At 39.7% G+C, this 26343-nt stretch overlaps 2 protein-coding genes across 9 annotated transcripts in view; both read right to left on the bottom strand.

The window, feature by feature from the left end:
• Window positions 1-1487: 1487 nt before the first annotated feature.
• On the bottom strand, window positions 1488-18084 carry LOC131456746 (trafficking protein particle complex subunit 14-like). Its single transcript, XM_058625348.1, has 12 exons — window positions 17492-18084; window positions 13817-13900; window positions 11246-11375; window positions 10900-10986; window positions 10313-10433; window positions 8355-8502; window positions 6780-6841; window positions 6066-6238; window positions 5351-5493; window positions 3426-3607; window positions 2645-2809; window positions 1488-2558 (listed from the first exon to the last, which is right to left on the bottom strand). The coding sequence occupies exons 1-12, from the start codon at window positions 17903-17905 to the stop codon at window positions 2555-2557; spliced, it is 1713 nt and encodes a 570-aa protein (XP_058481331.1). The 5' UTR covers window positions 17906-18084; the 3' UTR covers window positions 1488-2554.
• A 788-nt stretch (window positions 18085-18872) lies between these two features.
• The window catches only part of gal3st4 (galactose-3-O-sulfotransferase 4), a 30704-nt gene continuing 23233 nt past the window's right edge, over window positions 18873-26343 (bottom strand). For all 8 annotated transcript variants that reach the window (XM_058624239.1, XM_058624237.1, XM_058624238.1 and 5 more), the window contains one exon: window positions 18873-25034. In XM_058624239.1, coding sequence (XP_058480222.1) covers window positions 24096-25034 — 939 coding nt within the window. In that variant the 3' untranslated portion in view covers window positions 18873-24095. The remainder of the gene's footprint in view (window positions 25035-26343) is intronic.

Here is a 26343-nt window from a genome sequence, read left to right on the forward strand (position 1 = left end):
GATGGGTGGAAATCATTACAGTGAAACATTGCAACTTTTTGCATGGCGATATATCAGTTTTGAGAGTATTGTTGTTGTTTTTTAACATATCATTTTTTAACTGATTTTATAAATCAACATTAAATTTATAAATCAAATCAACAAATTGATTGTTTCAGTCCACTAGATGTTGCCAAGTGCTCACTCTTACTGGAGCTGAGTATATCGCAGTATATGATTTCACAAATACTCAGTACTTTACAATATCGTGATAATATTGTATTGTGGCCTTAGTCGTGTGTGTGTGTGTGTGTGTGTGTGTGTCTTTGTTTGATCGGTGTCCAGATCATTGTGGTGTAGCAGGTAAAAAAAAAAGCCCGTCACACATCTGTTGTATATGTTGAATTTGACTGTTTCAACCTAAAGTAAACAGATATAAAATATATAAAACAGTCAATGTGTAAATTTTAATTCAGTTGGGTTTCACAATGAATGTAATGTGTTGATATAGACCATTTTCCAATTTGTGCCTGACAATATAAAGCCATTCTTTTATCAGAAAAAAAACCAAGCTAGTATTTTGGCACCCAAATTGTTCTACTGTGTAATGCACAAAATGTGGAAATGTGACTGCAGCAAAGTGTGAGTTTCTAGATACAAAAATACACAAAAAGTATTTCCCTCAAGCCATTTTTCAGACATAAACTCGGGTAAAGGTCCGGGAATTTGGGTCCAGAGATTGTTACACACGTGTTAAGAATGAATTTGGAGATTGTCTGGGTGAGATACATTCACAACACCAGGAGAAAGTCTGTATCATCAAGGTGAGGGGCGGAGCCTGGGTTGAACATACAGGAGGCAGAATATTCAGTCACTCTTTCAGTCAGTACATTTAAATGATATTAGAAAAAGAAAATGGTATTCAGACTATGACTGGCCTTTTCCTAAACCAAACAAACATGTTAGTCAAACTGACATTATATGAAACAAATTTCTCAAAGAATTTCTGAAACTGGGGTTTCTCCTCCCTAGATGGGTTCTAATAGGCTTGTGTAAACACAGCAATCGCACACCTTTCCAGCAAAAATCAACCGGGCTGAGACCTAGAGACCGGGCCTAGAGAGGGTGGTCTCAGCTCACACAATGGGTACAGTGGGTACACAAATTACCCAAAATATATAAACAAGCAGCTTACCTGATGCGTCTTCAGAATACAAACTGTCCAGTGAATAAGTCATTTTATGCCTCCAGGACACATCTACTCCTTCGGAGGTGTCTGACGCAGCAGCAGGGCATCATCATCAGATATATGGCATTGTTTTCTCGGTGTAGCCTAGTTGCTCACTCAAATTGGAAATGTCCTGAACACTGGTATAACACCATCCAGAGAACAGCAATATATGCCATTGCCTACTCTCACTGGTAGTAATCTATTTTTGATTACGAGAATCTAAGGAATTTCCTGAATTACAAATTTCCCACAAAATTCTGACCAATCACACAAATTGTTTATAAGCGTGTAGTGAGTAGTGAGTCTAGAATGCAGTGTGAAAACCAATCAGACTAAGGTTAAGTGCAACAATGTAACACAATTACTCTCTGAATCACAACAAAGTCCAGGGAGGAAAGCACCCTAAATGAGTTGGACTTAAAGGTGCATTCCATTTGTAGTCAGAACTCAGGATTTCCGACTTGAAACTTGAAACAAACTCATCAACCCCTGACATGAAATTTCATAAACACTGCTGATGTTTTACTGCTGATAGCACTTCTGTCATATTTCACATTAAATTGGTTGTACACACAGTACTATTTCATTATAAACTGCAGACATGTTACTTGCATTGTTAATAACTATTATTGGGTGAAATGTGTTAAAATCATGTGTGGTTTTCGATGTAAATGGTACTCAGCATTAGATTTGTTCAACAGTTCCCTGTTCCTCTATTTCCAGTATACAGTACCTGGTGAAGGCAGACACGTCAATCAATTCCCCACTAGTGCGTACACTGGGACAAGGGCAGTAATCCAATTAAACAGCATAGTTGAGCTACAACCATGGCTCTACTTAACCGTGCATGGAAACATACTGAGTGTGAATAATCTGGAGCTTTTTTCCTGCTGTGTTCTCACATGAGCTGAGATTGACCAAAGATGTGACTCGGGAGCTGCCAGTGATTTCTACAGACATTTGTGAGAGCAGACTTGAAGGTGTATATCAACAACAATAATAATAATAATAATAATGATAATAATAATAAACAATGATGCAAATAAAACCCTAAAACTCTGGAATGTATATCAACAAAATCACCCAGACTTTATAGAAAAATAAAAATAACCCATGGAATAAAATGAAATGTAAGCTTAAAGACTTTTTTCTTAAAAGTACAAAAGAAAAATCCAGTGAAATGATAAACCAGTGAAATGAAGACGTTCTTCTCCTTCATCATGTGTCCTGCAGCATCCCTCCACCACCCGCCTCTCTCCTCACCATGTGATTCTCTTGCTCCTCGTTCCTTTGAGACTCTGGCGGCTCGACAGACCCTCGACTGAGACCCTCCTCCTCTCCACGTCATCTGACAGCACAAAGAGAGGGGAAGGATCAAATTCGGACACACCATGGAGGGCTCACACTCGTACTGTTAAAGCGTTTTTTTCTTACCTGCAGTGTGCCTCTTGGACTGGTTCCAGCACCAACACCTTGCACTCTCTCTTGGCTATTTTGTCCAGTGAAAAGAGGGCGTGGTCAGGGGGAGGGTAGAGGGTTCGGCCCAGTGGAGATCCCATAGGAGGCGTGATAATACGCTGGTCCATTACACTGCCTGACCTGGAACAAGCAGAGGTGGACATGATTGACATGATCCTTGAACAAGGACTCATGTGAATCACTAACTCATTTGGGTGCGGATAAACTCGGGATGACACTATATCATTCTTTCATGTTCGAGATCAATATTGATATCACAGTCATTTTAGACCTTTTAAACTATGTGGTTTACAAAAATATTTTTGCCAGCCATCAAGAAGAAATAAATAACCCGAAACATGACTTGGCTAAAATACTATGGCTGTTTTTTACAGTCTGTGCATAGATTACAGCACAATAACTAGGATTTTAGACTGTATGAAATTTAACATTTCTCTCTTTCCGATATCCAATACAGTGATCCACAATACATGTTGTGGATTTAGATTACCCCTCTGCTAACCTACATGCTGATGTTTCCTTAAGCCATAAAAATTAACTCCATGTAGCTTTAGGTACTTTATACAACTGACTATAGTGCTACTATTATTCCTGGAACTATGTGGTGGGAACTTGCCTAGAGAAAGGCCCTGGCAGACTACCAGGCAGACACCTTCTTTCTGAGGCAACAGTGTTACCCACTGTACCACTGTACCACCCACTTAACATGAAGATAATGCACATGACTCCCTCGTACCTGACGTGGTGTGATCTGGATGGCTGCTGGTGGGAGAAGCTCTGCGAGCGACCCAGGCTCTGTTTCTCCAGCAGCTCTCTGGCGGCAGGGCTGGATGACGGAGACTTCCTCAGAGGTGATGAAGGGGGAGGTGAAGACATGGAGGCTGTGAACTGCAGCTTCAGTTTCATGTGCTGGCATAGCTGTGGAATTACAGTGGAGCAGGGGGACAGAGAACAAGGACACTGTGAGGCATAATATATGTAGCAGTACTATAAAAACCATTGCTGTGAAATATAAATGTATATAAATATATAGATTTACACAACAGATTCACATTTGGTACAATGAAATGCATTTTTGTATGCAGTAATCTGTTATGATTATGCCTGAAAGCTTAGTTTTAGGTTAACTTAAAAAAGGTTAAATTGCTAAAGAATATACAGCAGCTGTCCTGAAAGGGGACATCCCTGTCTGATGGGTTAGGGTTACAACTGTGCTGCTGAGTCCATCTACCACCTTTACCAAACAAAAGCCTCCCTGTATAATAAACTAAGATGTGATATAAAACCCTTACCAAAACCCTTAGCGTGGAAAAAAGAAAAGTCTACCCTCAAGAAAGGTCTACCCTATCTTCTCCTGGTCTAGAAACCAGCATTAATGTTATATTCTTGCATACGTACAAGAAGAAAATGGTGTCCATTATTGTATGAGCTGGTACACAGTATGTTGGCGAGAAAGGTTTTGAAAAAGGTTTATAATCTGTGAAGAGCAGCTCAACCAATCTCCTTTCTTGGGCAGCAGGGAGAGTACTGCCATCCTGCAGGAACACTCCTGGAACACCCAGCAGGCAGGCCAGTTAAGGAAGTCCCTGCAGCAGCTCATCCACACTTGTCTATGCAACAATTCTCTAATTGAAAGAGGTTGCTGTAATAGTCCACAGCATGGTGCTTCATTTCCACAGGATCAGTGGTAATTCTATCAGACCATTTGTTTGGACCATTATTCCGACTTCTCTAATCTAAAGAAAAAGGATGTACAGTGTCCCATGGTGGTGAACCTAGATCTTATAAGTGCTCCTTTGGCTCGTTCATTAAGAAAAATACTGAATTCCTGTTTTTTTTTTGTGTTGATGTTTGGCCCATGTCTGTGCTATTGTTGTTTACGATATTGATTTCTAGGTCTCTAATTTCCTTCTCTAGTGCCTGAATTACAGCTCTGACATTAGCTGAGGAATGGTACCAGGTACTATGCTAGTGGAAACGCTACTTAAGGCGAGTAGTGGAAATACGCCATAACAATCTAAAACTCTCCCTTCCTCTGCCTCCAGAAGAGATCTTGCAAAAGTACCAATATGAACTGCATTTTTCTGCAGGTGACATACGCAGCTCAAGGATGATTAAATGGTGATTAGTGAAAAAGCAGTCTAGTTTTCTGAAGGTTTTGTGTAGGGAAATGTTCAGTTGTTGTAATGTGTACCGGTCTGACTGAGACCCTGCCACAGTAACACAGTCAGAGTCAGTGTCATAGTCTATATCTTCATATTCTTCACTATCAGTATAATGAACCGGGTGTCATTATTAAGCACAGACAAAAACCTCATCAGTTGGTCAATCGATTTTTTTTTTGAGCACAGCACATTCCTCTGACAGCTGCTCAGTGATGTCACACTCAGCTGTGTGCATGTCACTGTCAGACTCGGGATGATTGTTTGAATTTTTTTCTTTCTTTCTCCCTGCGTTTCCTGATCTGTCTCTCTGGTACACCACAGTTCATCCTGGAGGCATGGGACAAACTGGAGGAACCCAAAACAACAATCAATCAAAAAACCCCACTCAGCTACACTTCAACCACAAGTTCAAGAGATGGAGAGAAAGTCTAAGAGTGTAAGAGTAAATAGGTAAGTATGTGAGTAAGTACGTTAGTAATGCTGATGTGCATGATACCTCAAAGACTCCAGTAGTGAGGATCTGGAAGGCCACTGTAAAGGACAGAGTGGAGCCTTTCCTACACTGTCCCAAGTTGTTAAGGGGAGTCTGACACACCACTGCTGCCAACCTGGAGTCATGCTGATACCTGCGACTCTGAGCTGAGGAGAGGACCAATGGAGGAAGGAAACAATAGGAGAAAAGGAAGTAACAAGGACAAAGAATGCAATTAAGTGTCAGCGGTTAGCTTTTCTTTTCTCTTTAACTATAAAAAATTCCAATCTGCTCAAAAGCTTCAGCGTCACAATTTTAAGGGTTGTCTTTTTACATTCAAACTAAATTATACTTCAAGAACAGCAAGAAAGAACAACAAGAATGAGGCGTAGGTAAATGTTTGTCTTAATTTGAAGCACAAATGCAGTGTGCGTACACACATACACACCCTCACACACACACACACACACACACACCAATAGTGATGTTGCTCTGCTGGTTAGTTAATCAACAGGAAGGGAGGTAGTGTTAATACTGTGTCTGGGTTTACCAATAGAGAACGGTGTGTATACCTGTGATCTATTTCTCTTCATCTTAACAGGTATGCAGAGGGCGCCATACAAACACACAATAAATCAAATGAATGGAAAAGCAGACTTAAATGAATTACTATTGAAAATATTAAAAGTAGTCAGTGATAAGTGATACATCTCATTTGTATGAGATGTATCCTCCTCACCTTCAGAATTCCAGATCAGACGGACTCCAATAAAGTCCTGTAAGTTGTTCAGCAGAGTGTATTTAACCCACAAGTGTTGCAGGGGTCTGATGGCACTGGCACAGGAGGCTGTCATCACCAGCTGAGGACGATCCAAGCGGATAGTGGGCAACGAATAGCAGCTAGAAATATACCTGGAGAGAGTACGTTACAGAGAACTAGTTTTTAAACATCCTTAACAAGGTAGAGTAGAGGTATTTTGATTTATCACAAGTAAAAGTCATTTTGCGACTCAGCGCTGCTGTAAGTGTTTTCAACTTCCTTCGCATTGCTTTGGTTAGCATTCCCCTCGCTACATTGCTTCATGACTAAGGATACATCCACACTGTTCTATTTTCATGCCTGCTGCCCACTGCCCTGACATTTTAGAGCCCACCCAAAAAACAGAGACTGGTGGAAATGATGATGCAGTGAGAAGACAGCAGATATGACAAGATATCACAATTCTGTTTGCCGTTTACTGTTCACAGTGCAACAAGCAACAAGACAAGGGTTTGTAGTTAAATAATAAGGCATCCACAACCACCTTTCGCCCAATTAGCAATGGTTTGGCTAAAATGTAGTATCAGCTACTGTATCTGTATATGAACACAAATATCTCTTTGTATAGTGTTACAGAGCTCAAATGTGTAGCTACTGAACATTTAAAAAGTTGAACTGAAAATAACCAGTTACCTTGTGAGAGGATGTGCTGGTGCGTACCACTGCAACACTGCCACCAATGGGACTTCCAAACCCTGTCATTAATTGCAAGACATGACTTCAGTGTGATTCAAATAATATTTTCCTCATTTTTTTTCATATTCACATAGCCGCATACATTTCTTAACAACAAACAATTTCTTATCAATTTCCTACCTTGGTCAGTTTTCATTTGGAACATAGGTCATATTATATGAAGCATCTATATTCTAGTATCTCTTATTGACAAACTGAATTTTCAATTTTCAGTGTAAGCCCTATTATTTCTATTGATCTCTGTTGGGGATCAGCTCAGTCAAGATGGAGTCAACATGCATCTTGGATGGAGACGACATGGCCCTCTTTGTTCAAAGACAAAGCGGGCCATAAAACTCATGCCGTTTTTCCACGACATAGTATCACCTTATCTCGACTCTACATGGTTTGGTTGGCTTTCCATTATAAAGTACCTCCTCAACGTGGGCGTGGCCATCACGGCTGCATGGCTGCATGAAACTGCCGTGACCGTTTTATATGCGACACACACACACTAGTGACTAGGGATTTAGCAGTTATTTACTCCTCTGTTAAATGATGAGATTTTAGACATTTCCCGGGCAATTGTTGGAGATTAACCCACGTTTTCAGGATTGTTAAGTCTTTTTAACTGATCTAGTTTGGCATTGTTCGCTTTGATTCTTGTGTCGAACTTCTTGCTCGTGCTTCTTCCTGTGAAAAACAAAGAACGACACTTCTTGCATCTTTCAAAAACTTGGTAACTGGGCCTAGCAGAGCATCACAAGACTTTGCTAAGCATAGACTGTTAAACCTTGTATTGAGCTTACACGCTTACAGTGTTGTTAGGTGTTATGTCTAACCTGGCACCTTAACAAAGAAACACTGCAGCCATGCAGTCAAGAAGCCGTCTTTGATTCTGCCATCTCGTAGTCAACCGCCATCTTGATTTGTAATCTACCTCCACCCGACTATTTAGAGATGGCAGACTTCACCCCATTCAATGTTTCTAGAATATACAGTCTGGTCTGATTAATGTTGCACAAGTGTGAATATTGCCAACCACTTCCCAGTAAAACTCCAATCCTTCAATTCAAGCCAACTATTGATGTGGCATTATGATTTTACTTTATTTTTTGTGAGGCTTAAACCATATATGAGCAGATCAGAAGCAGTAAATGTCTTCTATTAACAAGTGAATCACCATCAGGGAAAATTTGAATGCATATTTTAATATCTCTAATATTGTATATTAAAAGTAAAATATGCCCAACCAAGGCATTTGGAATGACAACATTAAAATATACCTACAGTATGTGTATTTTTCAGATGTACGTACCATATAAATAATTCATTCCAATCCTTTTCCAAATTTAATTTTAATTCAAAGACAAAACATGTTTTAAAACTTTGACTGCAAAGATCCCAATAAAAAAGTGTAAAGTGTAAAATGTACTTAACCTTAAAGGAATTGATGGATTGAATAAAACTAAAATAAAAGACAACAAAATGTAATGTAATGAAGCTGACACAACCTCCACTGTGTCCTCTCACCTCACTGGAGTCCTCCTCTTCTTTGTCTTGTAGCTGCAGTTGGAACAAGAAGTTCTGCTCCTCCAGGGCACTGAGCATGCTGGGTAAACGCGATGATTTGTTGTCTATCCGGTAGAATGAAGCCATGGTGACCTCAGCGGACTGATGGCTTCAGAAACAAAAACAGGTTCATAAATAAACTAAAAAATCAAACATGATCACTTCCTATTAATCCAATTGTTGCAAAATATGATACATAAGTGAGGAAAATGAGAAAGTACATAAAAAATAGCCAAGCAGGATCCCCAGTAAAGTCAAAGAAATGCAACAAACCTGAGGCATGCAACACAAAACAAAAAGATTGACTGCCTGGCTGAAATGGTGTGCACCGCAACAATTAGCAATAATTAGTGAAGATGCACAAAGGATGGAATTCAGCATTTTAGTGGATGGTCCTCATTTTGCAGCAGCACAGCACACAGATGCTGCAGCAACTTCATAGATAATTGCACAATTATTACAGAAGTCCAGTATGGTCCTGACTACAAAACACACCTGGTAGGGCAAGCATACAATGGAGCCTCAGTCACAAGTCGAAACAACACAGGCATGTAAGCACTAGGACTATTATGTTAATTCAAAACTTGATATTCTGAATGCTCCAAACACATGCTGCAGTCTCATAGACTAGTCAATGTACCCCTTAGGATCCAGAAGAAGGCATTGGTAAGGTGTCCTACCATATCATATGACAGTGCCATAGAGATCTTGTTTGGGGACCTGAACAAACCAAATAACTTTGGCAAAGGCAGCCACAGCAGAAACGGCACAGGAGATGCAAGCCTACATGAGGCAGTCTGCTCCCTCTGCTTTGGTGGAGAGACCTCGGCAGAGTGTTCTCTTCCGAAGGTAATATTGTAAATAAAGAGAGAGCCACACTCGATCCCGATCAGGTTGACAGACGTGTGTTTCTGGCATATATGAACAGAAATTAAGTTTCAACTGTCTTAACTTCATCCTGTTGTTGTCAGTGATGTCATGTTCAAGGAGTGTTCATTTCATCCTACTCTACTGTCAATATGTCTCAAATTTCTTTTGATTGTTTATTTCATTCTATTTACTGCACTATTGTATTGTATTTTTTCCCCATCAACAATGATCAGTAGTCAAACCTTTTTCTTTTACTTTTTGTAATGATTTTAAATGAGAATGAAGATTTCCTAAGGTATGTGGAACTGTAACGCTGCTACACCAAAATGGGAGAAGAAGACGCACTATGAGCAAACTGTTTTTTTTTGTTTTTTTTTAATAAAGCTTTATTCGCTCAATTATACATTACAATGTATACAATGACAGAATGAAGAAAGCCAGGGCGACTAAGGAAAGAAAATAAAAGTTATAAAGCAAAAAGACGAATCAATCTCTAAACATAAGAGGAGGAAGACAACAACGACAAAGACAAGGTATTTAGAGATGGCAGACTTCACCCCATTCACGCAACAAGCCTCTGTTGGCCTCTGTTGGTCATATTGGCCAGTGCAAGTGCGGAAACACAGACAGACACACAGACACACACAGAGCCACTAAAAACAATACTTGTCTTCCACTCCGTGGGGTGAAGTAATAAGCGACAGTGAATGTAGGCGCAAGAGAGAGGTGGGATTATGACATCACCGTCATACACACAAACAAAATGAATGTGTTTCAGTAGATTCTCCTAGACTTATTGTGTGTATGGCCTCTAAGAATACCAACCCTTTCCCACTCCATTTACTCTGCAATAGTTATTATTATCAAGTGTATTGAATTAGGACAGTGCACATTAATCAACAGATCAGCAAAAGCATCACTAATATGCCAGAATTAGCACAATTGCTAAATTACATCTGTAGTCTTTGTCCAATGTGCTCATAGACAGATTTAGGATTTGTTGTATCCGAGACTATATTATTATCAATGTACACATGTACAGTACTTACCAGACATTGTCTACGATAAGCACTGAACCATCTGGCATCATGGGGAGGTAGGACGAGTTATAGTTAGGAAGGATTCTCACATCTCTGACACACACCACCTCGTGAGAGCTGCAGTTCACCACTGAGGAGAGAAGAGGGACAAAACTTCACTCACTTCTCGTCAGCTCTTTATTCAGTTGTTCCAGTTCTGATGACAGTCAGGATGGGTTGATATAAAAAAGCATCAATCAAACAGCTGTTAAATGATCCGTGATACTACATTAATATAACAATGGGAAAAGTGCACGAGATTTAAGCCATGTTTCCACTGAGTGGAATGGTTTGGTTTGCGTTTCCATACCAAACCAGTCACCATGGCATGTATTGTTCATATGCTTCAATAGAAGGGCTGTCAAATTATTCACTTTTTCATAATTGCAAACAGGAAATCGCGGTAAATTTCGTTCTTATCATGTTTAAAATTCTATTATTTTGCCATTCACAGCAGTATCTTGATATGTATCGATATCAAATTATATTAAAAAAAAGGTTTTTCGTAGAAAGACTTTTCCACCCAGCCCTGATCTGTGTGTATCCTGCAGGTCTACCTTTGAGAAGAGTCAAGTGTTTTCCAGAGACAGTCAGCTGCTGACAGTGGACACTGGGAGGTGGAAGAACATTCAGGGTGCTGTTGACTGTGAATGGGAAGAAGATAAAAGAATGGTTAAAATGCACAACTGTTAAAACCACGTCACTAGCACTGTGTTCAGTTGTTAACTGTGTTTCCATTAAACATGTTTTTTTTTTTTTTTACATTTTTGAAGTGTACGTCTCATTTTCCAAATACTGATTTTGTTTATGAATTCTATTGTGTTAAAACCTGTTAACCTTTTCATGTTACGAAAACAAACTATTCATTAGGCCCGGTGCACTTATGTGTGGTGTTTTTCATACCCTGAGCTTTGAAGGTCATGAGGTCCTGTCTGAAGGTGTGTGTTGGTCTCCTGAGCTGCAGAAGAGTCAGGTAGCCATGTTCGCTCACCTCCACCTTCTCTTCCTCCTGTGTCCACACAGTAACTATGACCTGACACCAGCAACAGGACAACCATAACAGGATCCAACAGTTACAATGTGCTCTATTACAGTCAGGCTCTGCATCAGCATTTTCTAAAGAACTATTATAGACTAGAAAAGGGCCATGGTTCTCGAAATGTGGTACGTGTACCTCCAGATCAGAAATACTGTTCTACTGTATATAGCACGGTATGTGATCGGAGTGGAGTTGAGGAATTCTGACCAGAGTGAGTCGAAAATGAAACAAATAACAAAAGAATAGTAATAAATTAAATAATAACAGTGACCGACTTTGCTCGGCCCATTCACACCACTGTACTTTAACATTGGCGAAAATGGTGTTACTTTTCTCACGCGGTACTTGGTATAAAAAGTTTGAGAACTACTGTAATAAATCTAGAGGGGCCATATATGCTCCGTGGTGACCACAGTAAGGTTCAGTTTGATACAGTCTAGTATGGTTTGGAAGGGTAAAGCCCTGGCTTAATACATTTGCACCAGTACAGCAATCTTAAATAAACCAATAGTTTCTCAAGCTTGATAGACATTTAAAATAAACAGTCAGTTCTTTGTTAATAGTTTAGTTTAGAGCAACAATTATTTTAACATCCAACACAAAAAACAGCTGACTAAACCAATAGTGTCGAGATAGAAGTCCCTCATTCACAAAGAGATGCATTGTATGTGCAACGCAGCCTAGACTACACACTCTCAAGTTCTCCATCGCCTTTCACATGTTGCTGGTGTTGTGCCTCAGAATCACATGGACTTTGCTCAAAGGAACTTGTCTAACATTTCCATTAGGGTAGCTGCAATCGCATCACTGGTGTGTGACCCACGGAAGTTTGTTGCGTTTAACATTGCACTGTGTGGCATGTAACTCTCATCTAGCCAGTGTGCTGTGCTGTTGAACTTAAAAGTGACACGGGGGAAACGTCAGAGCTCCAGATATCTGTCGTGAAACTCAAAGCTTTGACAGCTTTTATCTTCTCTAATATGTGATGGTACACTTTACCATGCAGTTTAGGTAGAGCTGTCTCGGACAAATAATTATTTTTGGCTTATCATGTCGTACCGTGGCCCCAGGTGGCTAATTAGCAGCCGGAATCCCTTGGCCCCGACAACCGACAGCGGTTGCCCATCCATAACGATGACCGCACCTCCGGACATTTACTGCGCAGGTGTTGCAAGTAGCCGTTGAGTTTCTTGGCTGAGGTAGTGTGAAAAGGTTCCAGATAATTGATCCTTACGCTCGCTTCATTTTGAAAACAATATGTGGGCTTCTGCACGGTGTGTTGCTTGCATAGAATTAGACTGAATAGATTGGCCGCTATGGATCAGCCCATTGTTACGACACCCGATCTAGAATTTTCTTCAATATCGGGAACGATACCCGATACAAATATTGGATCGGTGCATCCCTAGCCTCAACACCGTAGCTAGTTCCACAGTTGCCAACATCTACCGTTATAGTTTGTGTTGGAACAAAAGAGTTATAGTTGGAACATAAGACATAAATATCCTAATCCAAGGGACACCTACACTGGCTTCAGGCTACACTGCCTAATGTAGACAAAATAAAACTTTCATAGCCAGTAATTGTATATAATTCCTTATATTTTTGTTAACATGCTGTGTGCCGTAAAGCACTTGGACCCATGGTCCCAATAAAACACCTTTGTTGAATAAAGGTCTAATACCCAGCGTTTATCGAATTGCTGTGATTGTCGTTGGGATCGACCAGGAAGAACAGGATAAGAAATGAATATATTCGAGGGACACCTCAGGTTGAATGGTTTGGAAATAAAGTATGATGTTTTGGTCACGGAGTAGGGATACTGTTCTAATACATCAGTGGATGAATGTTAGCAACAAATGCCTATGTTGCAAAGACAATTTCAAAAATGGAGAGAAATGACAGACATGTTAATATTTGCAATGATTATTTGACTAATCAATTACTAAATGAACCGTCCATCATCTAAATATTTTGATAATCGATTAAGCGGTTTAAGTTGACAATTTTCTGGTTTGTGGACAAAACAGGACATTTAAGAACATCATCATTTCCAGGTTTGGTCAACAACAATCAACATTTTCTGATATTTTACAGACCAAACAAGTCGAGAAAATAATCAACAGATTAATCGATTATGAAAATAATCATTAGTTTCAGAGAGTTCCTCGGGTCATCTGTCATATACAAAACAAATGCTTTTGTCTTTGCTCATCTGATGAGAGGAGCTCAGGACCAAAAGCTGTGTCTTCAACAGATTACTAGAACAACCCCATCAATTCAGCAGTTAAAAAAACATCCCACACATTTATGTGCAACATTGCCCAAACTACTGCAAACACAAGTGAGCATAGTAAAACACGACAAGAGTTGAGGAACACAGTGATATGGTCCAACACTTTTTCGTTAGCATGCACATAAACTGTATGCCTGACCTTGGCTTTGAGTGTGTTGACTGGCAGCTTGTCCAAAGAGACGGTGAGACAAAAGATAACCTGGTCATCAGACACTGAGGCAGACTGCAGGACAACAGGAAAAGGACAAACTCAGCCAAGGAGATAAGACATTAATTACATCAGTCTCAACAGTATCCAATATAGGGCTGCAATGATTATTTGATTATTAATCGATGACCACATGAATAGTCGAAATAATTGATAAATCGATTTGAGTGTTTTTGTTTTTTTAAATAATTAAAACAAGCTTCCAGATTTTTCAGCTTCTTAAAAGTAAATATTTTCTGGTTTCTTCGCTCGATTTGACAAAAAAATCCTTACAACTGATGAAAAGACATTTGAGAACATCATCAGTGTGGGAAACACTGATCAACATTTTTCAACATTTTGTAGACCAAAGAAATAATCAATTAATCAGCAAGATAATCGTAATCAATTATGAAAATAATCATTAGTTGTTATAGTGTGAACTCATTTCCCAATGGCTTAAGTGTAAGAGACAGTTACTCTTTTGTTGGTTCATGTTCCTCTTTCTCCTGGCTTCAGTTTTACCTGTTGTGTTGTTTGTGTTTTATTACTTCGCCCCTGTTACACAGGCCAACACAGGCTTGTTGCGTGAATGGGGCGAATTCTGCAATCTTTGATTGCCTTGTTTTGTTTTGTTTTGTTATTTTACTGTTGGTTCATGTTCCACCTCTTTTTGGGGGGGCTTTATTTTAACATACAGTAGTTGTTGTATTGTTTGATTATTGATTTGTTTTCTCTATCTCTCATCTCTCCTCGTTACTCCCTCTGTCTATTTTCTTCACCTCTCCACCTCTCTGTCCCTTATTTTCCTTTCACCCCAACTAGCCAAGGCAGATAGCTGACATCTTTGAGTCCGGTACTGTCAGAGATTTCTTAAAAGGGAGTTTTTCTCTCCCCACTGTTACCTAGTGCTTGCTCATTGTGTCATCTGTTGGGCTTCTTTCTTCCTTGCCTTACCAGCCAAGATGCATTGAAATATTTGATTAGGCTCGAGTCAATGTTAAGCACTTTGTAACATTTGTTAAGAAAAGTGCTACACGAATAGTTTATTATTATATGGGTATCTAGTAGGGCTGCCCCCTTAAGGTCCACCAAACCTTGGTTGAACAGAACAATCATTAATCGGCAAGTTTTCATTGGTCGTGTAGTACTGCGAAAAAACAGCAAAAAAAAAAAACCCCAGCAGAAACTGTATTGGAAGTGTCATGACTCTCGAAATCCTAACTCCTAATAACTTTTTCCTTGACATGATCATACATGGAACACAACACCTTTGTAGTAAGATGTGACCTGCTCGGTATTTTGTAGTGTGGTTCCAGTACATTAATTAAATATTTAAGCAAAGTAAAAAAAGGGTTTGGGTGACGGTACAACACTGCTGAATACCTTTGTGCACAGCATCCACTAAATTATATAATTCATTGCTAAATACTCTTGGTAACTTCTGCAGACATCATCTGTAAAACATCCCTGCATCTTTGGCTGACAGCTTACAGGAAATAGTCGGGTTGACTTTGCTCTGGTGTCTTATCAACGAAGTAACAAAGGTTAAATAATACCACTATAGGTAGGTCAGTAATAGTAGTCACTGATAGTTACGACTTTGGAGTTTAAAGGTTCAGTGTGTGACATACAAGAGGTTTTAATGGCAGAAAGTTCATACATTGTGTTTATATATTTACTGTATATAATTACTCCACAGTAGAAATGTGTTTGGTTTTCATCAGTTTAGAGTAAGCCTTGCCTATATTCACTTTAGGCAAGGTTAATGCTTAACCAAGTCCATTTTGTGCCACCACATTTTAAAATAGCCAGAGTGAGCAAGTTGCATATTGAAACAGAAACTTGATGCATAATCCAACAAATGGGGACATAGCCAATATCATCTGCCTATATGGGAGCGTCACCAGCTGATGGACAACTTCACATGCTTGATGACAACAACATCCTTTGTGGTTTCTTAAGGGCCACCATAGTTCCCTTAATAAAGGCGCTCGTAGGGCTGTGAAAAAAAAGTCACAATCACGATAATTTGGGTCAAAGTTGAAATCAAATGATTACTCCTCAGTAAGGAAAAGTAGCTATTGGCTATCCTGATGTCATCACCTGATTTGCATAATTGTCCATGTGTATAATTGATGCTGTAGGAGAGAGGAATAACATTGAGGAATAGACAAAAAAAACTAAATAACTACAAATTAACTTAATTTTGTTGATTGTTGATGTTTCAAGATGTGTCGTTGATGACATACAGTCAAAACATTGAACACGACAGCCGGGCGCTTCATTGAGTTTGTTTCTCAAAACCAGTTTCTTGTTAATAAACAAGGAAAAAACTATAAAACGATCACAAGACGCCTCTCAGCTATGTGAACTAGCCGCCCGCGTTCTCTACTTGCTCGGCCTGTTCATGAACAGCCAAAGGCATGATGGAAGTAACTCAGTAACAGCTGTCGTGACTGAAGATCTGTCTGTACGCGTTTACTGTGACATCAGAGCATTTAACATATATCTTAATCATGGCACTTTTACATTGTTATATTTAGTATTTACGTATTTATAAAGTCTTGTGCATAATAACCATGAATAGATTTTATTTTTGCTGTCGTCTCATTGCTATGCTTTATCCTATGCTTTTGTATTTTGGTACAGTCATTTTAACATTTTTTGGAAATGTTCTTCACAAATAAAGCTCACTGTTACTATTATTGTCATAAAATATTAAAATAAAATCAGGACAGAAAACCTGTAGACTCCTGATAAAATTATTAGGAACAATAACGTAATGTTAAAAGTACATGTTTCTCTCACATGTTTAACTCTAATTAACGTGTTAATCACATTTATAACTTATAACTTCATTAACTGATATTGATAATAAGACGACCAGCCACCCTGGGAATCTCTTGTGAAGTGACCACAGGTCTCAGTACATGGTGCATTTTATTTTAAATAAAAGACTCCTTTACGTAATAATCAATTTGTTTTGATTATTTTAACTTATTTTAAGAGGGAACACATAACACCCATTTCAGCCTCAGAGTTCATTTAAAAATGATTGTATTTGTTTTTAAATCCTTAAATGGTCTTGCCCCGCTTTACCTCTCTGAGCTGTTTCATCCTTACACACCTGCCAGTGTCTGAGGTCAGCTAATCAGCTGCTCCTACAGATACCAAAATCTAAATGGAAGCTCAGAGGGAAGAGAGCTTTTTCTGTTGTTGCACCATGATTGTGGAACAATCTTCCTCTGCATGTCACAGGCCCCTTTCACTGTCCATTTTTAAAATGCATCTTAAAACCCATTTTTACTCTTTGGCTTTCAACCCTGTATGTATGAGATGTTGATTGTACCTGCTTGTATTGTTTTTATTTATTGTTTATTTGTGTTGTTTTCGTATTTTCTATAATATTTTATTGTTTTATTGTCTGTTTTGTTCTTTAAGTCTTTTAGTTAACTTAATTGTTTGGGGCAATAATCGTGAATGAAACAAGTTTTGATTAATTACTCAGCCCTAATAGATTTGAGTCTAGATAAAGTTTGTTGCAATGTGCAATCAAACCATGAGATTCCACACATTCTTGGTGCTTAAATCAATTATAACAACACCCTTCTTAATCCATCTTACCTTCACTGGTTCCGTCCCGTCCTGCCGTCCCTTAAAGGCCGAGCTATTCTGAATGAGAAGCGGGTCGCACTGAGTGAATGTCCGGTTGGTGGTTACAGACTCGCTGCCCCCATCACAGCTGCTGTTGCAGCTCTGGAGGTCTGGCGGACACTCAGCGGCTCTCTGCTGGCGGCTCTCAGCGACACACACACTCGCCAGCGCTGATAGAGTACCCACCTGCTCCTTCCAGTGAACCGCCCCGCAGCTGTCGCGCTTGTCCGAAGCGTCCTGGAACCTCAGCACGAGCAGGAACTGGACGGTCTCCCCGAGGTAGACGTGCTTTCGCTGCGGAAGACTCGTGTACTTCGCCGGGTCCGAGAGACTTGATATTGGAGCGGCGGGGAAATACATGAAATACTCGCACGTTGATTCCATCGTCGTTACAATTGCGATGTTTTCATACTTTCATAAAATGACCGCGTGTCAGTGGCAGCGTCTACAGGCGAGATAAGTGAAATACTCTCACATTCAAATGTCGCTAATAACAGAATAAAGTCACTTTCCGGCGCTTGAGTTTCTCACCCACTTAACGCTTCACTTCCGGTACTGATAAGCGACATTAACAGGACTTCTAATCGTTCTCCGAAAGGGACCTTTCACCAGACTTAACTAATCGACCCTCGAAGTTAAGAGCCTCCAAGTAGGTTGTGTTTTGTGTGCAGCATAACTTATACATTATAATACATTAGATAATGATATAAATAAGAATCTCAGAATATTACGACGTTGTTCTTGTAAAACTACTTTATTCCCATAATATTACAACTTTATTCTCATAAAATTACAACTTTTTTCTCAAAATATCACTTTATTCTTATGTTACGACTTTATTTATTGATTCATTTATTTATATACACTGTGCTTAACAAATGTATTAGACCACCATCCAACAACAAGGGCCTTTCTGCATGGAGTTTGCATGTTCTCCCTGTGTGTGCGTGGGTTCTCTCCGGGTTCTCCGGCTTCCTCCCACAGTCCAAAAACATGCAATGTGGGGATTAGGTAAATTGAACACTCTAAATTGACCATAGGAGTGAGTGTGAGAGTGAATGGTTGTTTGTCTCTATCTGTGTGTGGCCCTGCGATGGACTGGCGACCTGTCCAGGGTGTACTCCGCCTATCGCCCGATGTAGCTGAGATTGGCACAGCACCCCCTGCGACCCTCTGGTTGAGGATAAAGTGGTAGATGATGACTGACTATAATGTAACTCAATGTGCTTCTCACAATAACTACCCCATTATGAGTTATTCTGATTGTAAACTGCAAGCCCTATCCACCACTGTCTCATCCAGCTGCTGACAACAGGACAAATCAACATAAAAATCAAGACCAGAAGACCAGTTGATGTTAAAAAATGTTGCATTTATTCAGTACAAGAGGAAAAGAAAAAACCTCACTGGATACACACAAGGAGCATGGTTTAATACAATGTTCAGCAAATGAATGCAGTTTCAAGTAAGATCCAAACCAGAGTACACAATCACTTTCTGAATGACCAGTATGCAACACATCCTTCAGCTTCCAGACAGGAAAAGGCTGTTTAACTGTGACATAAAGCGACAAATGCATACTATACTCGTATCATGTGGTAGACATAAGCTGGTGTAAATTTTATTGGGTGAGTGGTTAAAATATAGTTAAAATTATTTTGTCCGCTATGACAGCCATGTTGAGTGTCGCTGCCTGTCTCATGCTGGTTTTAGGTGCAGGGGGCACAGTGCAATAATATAACTTCATCTATGGCGCCTTTCCACTCATTTTTTTGTATTTCATTTTGCTTTTCTATTCGGGATTGTACCTGGAAACTAGTGTTTTTTTTGGTACCTGCTCTGGCGAGGTGCCAAGCGAGCTGAGCTGATACTAAAATGTGACATCAGATGTGTAGATCAATGTAGCTTATGTGTATTTAAATGTGACTTGGCATAATTAATACATAAATGTAAGATGTAGATTATGTTTTTATGAAAAATTACAATTTTGATTTTCAACATAAAGGTTTTTTATTTTCTTAATCATAACTGAATGCTACTACTTCAATATTGTGAATTAATCAAACGTTTTCACAACAGTCACTCATGACAGTAATGCTAATAGTAATATTGGTAGGTGTAGGACAATAGTTGCTGCATGAGTACTTTGGTCAGGAAGGAGTGGGTTGAAATCAATACATGATATCGTATATACAGTAAATGTTCAGTGTCATGTACAATAAGACTTCCCTCTTACTCATCTGCTCATTTTAAAGCACAGATCTGAAGGAAGTCTGTGGTTTAATGGTGTCAAACCATAACATATTGTATTATGTAACACTGACTTACAGCCCCAACCGTAATTACTTGACTGCTCATCAATCAATACATCAATATTTCCTCACAAACATCAATGGTAAATTCCATCATAGTGAAACAGACACACTCCTCCCATCATCATCAATAACCGATACAGATAAGAAACCCTGATAAATACAGTATGTACACATGGAAAAGAGAATAATAAATATGGGGGGACATTTTAGGACATTTTAAGCTCTGGTCCATTGTGGGACATCCTAAGGCATGAAAAAGATCCCAACAAAAGTGTTTCCCTGTAGCTCCTGATGAGCTCAGTGATGTCTCACAAAGGCAAGCATCTGCTGGAAGTAGCTGACTTATTCCCTGTTACATAACATGTAGGTTTGTTTAGATGTGTACAATAAAATGACGGCACTGGTGCACATGAAGTTCCTTGGACACGCAAAGAAAGTTGACAGCAGTTGAAGTAAACAGGTTTGTCCTGAGGGTGGCACTAGAGGACAAGTTCTATGGTCATTTAAATCTGTCGGGACCCATTTTGTCCATTTGGAGTTAAAATCTATATCTGATGGTGGTGCAGGGTTGGAGATAGAAAACAAAAACAAAAAAACCCATATTATTTAAGTTTAAGTTTATAGTAAACAAATATTTTGAGAACATTAACCAATTGTTTTCCATTTTATGCATTAAGGTTGTACCAATACACGCTCAAAAAATATTCCTGGTCATATACGGAGGTGTGCAAAAGTCTTAGGCCACCACGAGTTGATGCTAATTAGTGAACACATTTTCCAATATAGATTAAAAACGTTAACACCCCTAAGGGATTTGACATGGCCTAAAGTGAAAAAGGCATTGTTGAGGGGACAACTGCAATCCCTCCACACCCAGCCTTTCGCTAAATTCAGTAACTCGTTGCTAAATATTCTTGCTAACTTCTGCAGACACCGACTAAAGAACAGCTCTGCTTCGTTGGCTCACAACTTATGGGAAATAGTCAGGTTGACCTAATGAAAACTACATATAATCATTCTGATAAAGAGATGAGAAGAGAAATACTTATACAGTATATGGTCTTTATAGCATTACTAAAAAACACATCTAATGGTGGTCTAAGACTTTTATTTTAGGGGGCAGGGAATTATTTGGCTCCACCATAATTACTTTTACTTGGGTAGATTTACCCAGATATTCAAAGCTGTTAAGATATTGCAATTAAACAAAATTGTACCGTGGCCACTTCTACAATATTGCAATAAGTATTGTACTATGAACACTATCACAGTATTACAATAGATATCGTACCGTAGATAAAATCGTTATATTGTAATATTGTACTGTGGCAATAAATACCATTAATTGTATCACATTAAATTAATTAATATCAATAAACGGTGTACCAAGGATACTGTCATTACTATCACAAAACTGCAACAAATATCATACCATAGAGTTGTTATGATATTATCATATCGTGACATTATGTATATCATATACCTATCAATTCATTTTGAGTAACCAAATCATGGAACCCTTATATTTCAATCAATGAGCAACTTATTAAAGAAAGTATCACATTTACCAGATAACTATCTACTAAGCAAGGTAGGAAAAGGTTAGGTGCAATGTCAAGAGATTGCCCCATCCACTAAAGGCTATGCAAAGGTATAGAGGAAACCATTACAGTCCCTATCAGTGCCGATCACACTGCAGCATTTCACACTGAGAAGGGAAGAAATCATGCAGCATTTCTGATTTAACATGCTCTCCCCTGCCTTTAATGGAAGAGGCCTTTCTGGGCCAATGACTCACGTGTACAGTGTCTCTATTATGAACGACTGTGATGTGTTTCAGGACATTTATAGGAATGTGACGCAGAGTGTGAGCATGCAGGATCAGGACTAGTTGATGCTCTGTGCTCTAAGTTGCACTGTATTCATGTATTTCACCACTGCCAGCTCCCTAGTCAAATTTCCAGATAATGTCCAAGTGGATCCATGTGAGAACTCACAGCAGGAAGCATAAATTCTACTTCCCTGCCACACCCCTGCTCGCCCACATTTTGCAGGGGTTACATGCAAAGGCTGAACTTCCTCTGAGACATTCAGAACCATAACTTGTGAATGCTCTCTTTGTGTCTTGCATTGTTTACTGGGACTAACTGAAAGGAAAGCATAACGACTACCCCGTCCCCCAGATGTGTCAAATGTCTCTGTGTAAAACTGTTTCCACTGACTCGACTTGCCTTGGCACAGCAAGTTTCGTTTCCACTAACGATAGTACCTGGTATTTTTTTGGTACCTGCTCTGGTGAGGTTCCAAGCAATCTAAGGCGATACTATGCGTGACGTCGTCAGACTGCTGACCACGGATTGGTCAGACTGCCGTCACAGAAAGAGGCATGACCGCGACGTCTGACACAAGAATCAAGCCGAATTAACAATCCTTAAAAAATGTTCCAACAATTACTAGGGAAATCTCACTATACACAGAGGAGTCTGGTGTATTTAGCGACAGCACTAGTGATCGTGACCGGCATCACTAACCCTGCCACTGTATTTTAGTCCTGAAAACAACTGCTTTACAAGTCGCTAGTCAGTCGTTTGTGTGTCGCGTGTAAAACAAAGTCACAGCAGTTTCATGGTACTATTTTGTAGTGGGAAACCAACCTGTCGCTGAATGCACCAGACTCCTCTCTTAAATATTAAGATTTTAGAAATGTCCCTGCTAAATGTTGGAGATTAATGCATGTTTTTGAGATTGTTATGTCTTTTTCTGTGATCTAACAGTTCAGCATTGTTCGGTTTGATTCTTGTGTCTGACATGACACTCATGACTTTACTCTTCCAGTAATAACACTCTCTGTCAACCAGTGGCTTGCAGTCTGTCAACATCACCTTTAGTATTGGCTCAGCTTGCTTGGAACCTTGCCAGAGCAGCTACTAAAAAGGGTACCAGGTATTATCGTTAAAAAAACAAATCATTGTAGCCGTGCAGTGCTACAACTGTATAGTGGTATTAGTTACAGATAACTAATACATAACATCTCCTGCAGCCTGGTGACTATCAAGCAGCTTCCCAGAACAGAAGTTCGGGCCTCAGATCAAGTTTCCCCTCTTGTATTATTAAAAGATATTTCACAAGCTGAACAACAGAGTTATCGGCCAGTACTAACTCTACAAAAAGTATTAGCCAAAGGAAATTAGAGCTGTGTACACACTCTAACCCCAGTTTGTCCTCTAATTTAGAGCCCCAGAGGCTTTTTAAACAAAGGAAAAAAAGAACTTGTCACGTGTCACAAAAACTCTTCAAACCATCTGAAGGACAAGAATTTCCACTTCATTATATATATCTGAGTGCAGTGGTGTAGTCTACATGATACACAGGTATATATACCCAATACTAGACACACAGTATTTCATACCCTTAGACATTACGATGTATAGGAGTGGGAGATCATGTAAACATTCGTGAAATGCCAGACTGAGGGTGTCAGTTTAACATTTTAACATGAACTGAGCCATGTTAACCTGTCAACTCTCTGTAGACATGGAATGCAAGAGGAAAGTCTAGGACAGAACATTTCTTCATCAGTTTGTAGGAAGAGTATCTGATCATTTTGAAAATACCTTTAAGTCTGAGGGAATATATATTTCAAACACTTTTTTTTATCTTAGTAAAAGAGATAGTTAGTTCAGAGACTCTGTGGTTCTGCTTGAGAGGCACAAACTGGGATTCTATGTGATCTTGCATTGAGAAATTTTACACATGGGCACTGAGGTCAACATGGAAGCTAGAACTCTTGAAAGTATTAACATTAAGACAAACTTAAACAGGCTTCTGTGTGTGTGTGTGTGTGTGTGTGTGTGTGCTGTCAAATGACTGTGAGATAAACCTGTCAACAAAAGAACTGCTTCTTCTTCCGTCCCTTCACATTCCAGTGAGACAAAACACACAACTGCCAACTTAGCATCTTACTGCAGCCATGAGAGTATCCCAAGTTCTCAGAGGATGTAGGTCAAGTCAACAAGGATTTCACAAAGAGCAGTGACATTTAAAAAAAAAATATTTTTGAGTGCAAAGGAGGATCATTTTGTATTATTTTGTGTAAACCACACTTGGCTCAGTTTTCAAAATAATTCGAAATAATAATAAAGTAGGACGGAGACTCACCTTAAACTATCTCAACCTTCACTCTTTCTCTAGTTGGTCTGAATTAAATGGCTTCTCTCTCTCCCCTTCCTTTACTGTCCTCCACCCAACTTCTCTCCTGGTCAGTGTGAGTCTTTTCTCATCCGGGTTGAAGTCTGCTTTCCTTGCTGGACTGTATGAGCCCGAGGGAACTGTTTAGCATCCAGCAAGTCTTTGTACTGGAGCTCCGGCATGATCATCCTAAGACAGGATGTCCTCGTGCGGTTGTCCAGCCCTGGCTGGAGCTCGTAGCCAAGAATCTTCACGGGTCCACTCTGGAATGGCCGAATGCTTTTATCTCTGATCTGTTGTGCCTCCACGGGTTTACCGCCGTCCCTGAGACAAACCCGGGCCAGATCTTCTCTCAGAATCCTGAGAAGAGCTACTTCTTGCTCCATTTCAGCGAGACCAAACTTGTGGATTTCCTCCCAGAAGGTCTGGTTAAAGGCTTGGTATAAGTACCAGTCAAAGGTGTTCCACTGCTGCAGCTTATCGCGCTGTTCCTCCGTTAGTGACTGACTTTCAGGTGTCTTCATTAATGAATGTCCTCCTGTAACTTTGACACCAGCCACTGCTGCAGCTTTGCTCACCCAGCTCCCACTCATCCCCCCAAACCCACTGGGCTTCTGCTGGCGAGCGTTGAGGCTAAATGAGACAACAGCATCCAGTGGCCAGCAGAGAGCGTGTCTCAGCAGGATCATGGACTGGTCAAAATATTCAGACAACAGAACCAACTTGAAGGTCTGACGGATTGTGGCCACAGCACGCTGAGCCTCTTCCACAGAAAACTTAGCATTGTGGTCCATGCCAAAGTCAAACCACAGCAGGTTACGGGTGAGGAAATTGTAGGTAATATTAGGGTCATAGAATTTCATCGGGTTATCAGCAAACTCTCCGAGGGTTTTGGCTTTGTGAAAGGCAGGTGCTACTGATTTGAAATACGCAAAGGCAGACTCAGCCAGAGAGATCGGATTCCTGACGATAGAAAAATAAAACGTGTCTGCTGGCATCACCTTCTCCACCTATGAAACAGGAGAGGACAACATCAAAATGTACTCTTATGTACTAACAGATAAAGTACAGATTTTACTGACACTATCTGAATGAACAGTCTGCAAAAACAAAGTTCAGTTTCCAGTCAAAAAAGGCTGATTAAAATCAAGATGCAGTGACGAACATGATCTTAAGATATTGCAAACTTATGCAGGTGTAGATTTTATAAAATACTTGGTTACTGTACTTATGTACAAAATTCAAGTATCTGTACTTTACTTTGTTATTTATATTTCCAGCAACTTACTTTTATCAAACATAAAAGTAAAAGCCAAATTTGAGGCTTAATTTCTCAAAGATAATACAGTAAAATTGTTTGATAATGAGGGAGTAGTCAGCATGCTCCTGAGGTCAACTGTACCAACCATTGTCAGAACTTATGGGCCAATGTGTTGTTATTGTACAGTAAAATTCTGAGTTTTCTGCCTTTTTCTGAGAAAAAAAAGAGACCACTTTGAGGCTTAATTTCTCAAAAATGATCGAATAGAATAAAATAGACATACTTTATTCATCCCGAGGGGAAATTGTTTTGACACAGCAGCAAAACAATACAAAAAAATATATTTTAAACATAAAAAGTAAACATAAAATGTAAAATGTACAACAGTGAAATAATATGCTAGTAGAGATACAGTAAAATTGTATGATAATTAGTGAGGGAGTAGCATGCTCCTGAGGTCAACTGTGTCAACCACTGTCAGAACTTCTGGGCCAATGTGTTGTTATAGTACAGTAAAAATCAATGTCTTAAAATCAGCTTGATTGATTGCGCTTGTATTAGTAACCTCTTATTCAGCGTGCATTTGGACTATCTGGGTATCTCATAGGACTACTGGAATCTCTGCAGCGTTTGACACAGTTAACCACCAGATCCTTACTTCCTCCCTTCAAGAACTAGGTGTCTCAGGCTCTGCACTTACCCTACTCTCGTCCTATCTTCAAAACCGAACATACAGAGTAACCTGGAGAGGATCCGTGTCTGAACCCTGTCCTCTAGCTACTGGGGTCCCTCAGGGTTCTGTCTTGGACCCTCTCCTCTTCTCTCTATACACCAACTCTCTTGGTTCTGTTATTCTCTCTCATGGTTTTTCCTATCACAGCTACGCCGATGACACCCAACTCATTCTCTTTTCCCAGCTCCGACACACATGTAGCAGAACGGATCTCCGCTTGTCTGACCGACATCTCTCAGTGGATGTCTGACCATCACCTGAAACTCAATCTCGACAAGACTGAGTTTCTTTTTCTCCCACCACAGACCTGACCATCACCCTCGAC

This window comes from Solea solea, chromosome 3, assembly GCF_958295425.1.
Source record: "Solea solea chromosome 3, fSolSol10.1, whole genome shotgun sequence".
Taxonomy (NCBI): domain Eukaryota; kingdom Metazoa; phylum Chordata; class Actinopteri; order Pleuronectiformes; family Soleidae; genus Solea; species Solea solea.

Bases quoted from the DNA above. Each gene is read 5' to 3' on its own strand.
- LOC131456746 (XM_058625348.1), bottom strand. From the start codon at position 17,905: ATGGAATCAACGTGCGAGTATTTCATGTATTTCCCCGCCGCTCCAATA. The intron at 6,842-8,354 runs GTGAGAGGACAC...AATTAATGACAG, and splicing joins AAGAGGAGGACTCCAGTGAG to GGTTTGGAAGTCCCATTGGT. The intron at 5,494-6,065 runs GTGAGGAGGATA...TCCTCTCCTCAG, and splicing joins TCTGATCTGGAATTCTGAAG to CTCAGAGTCGCAGGTATCAG.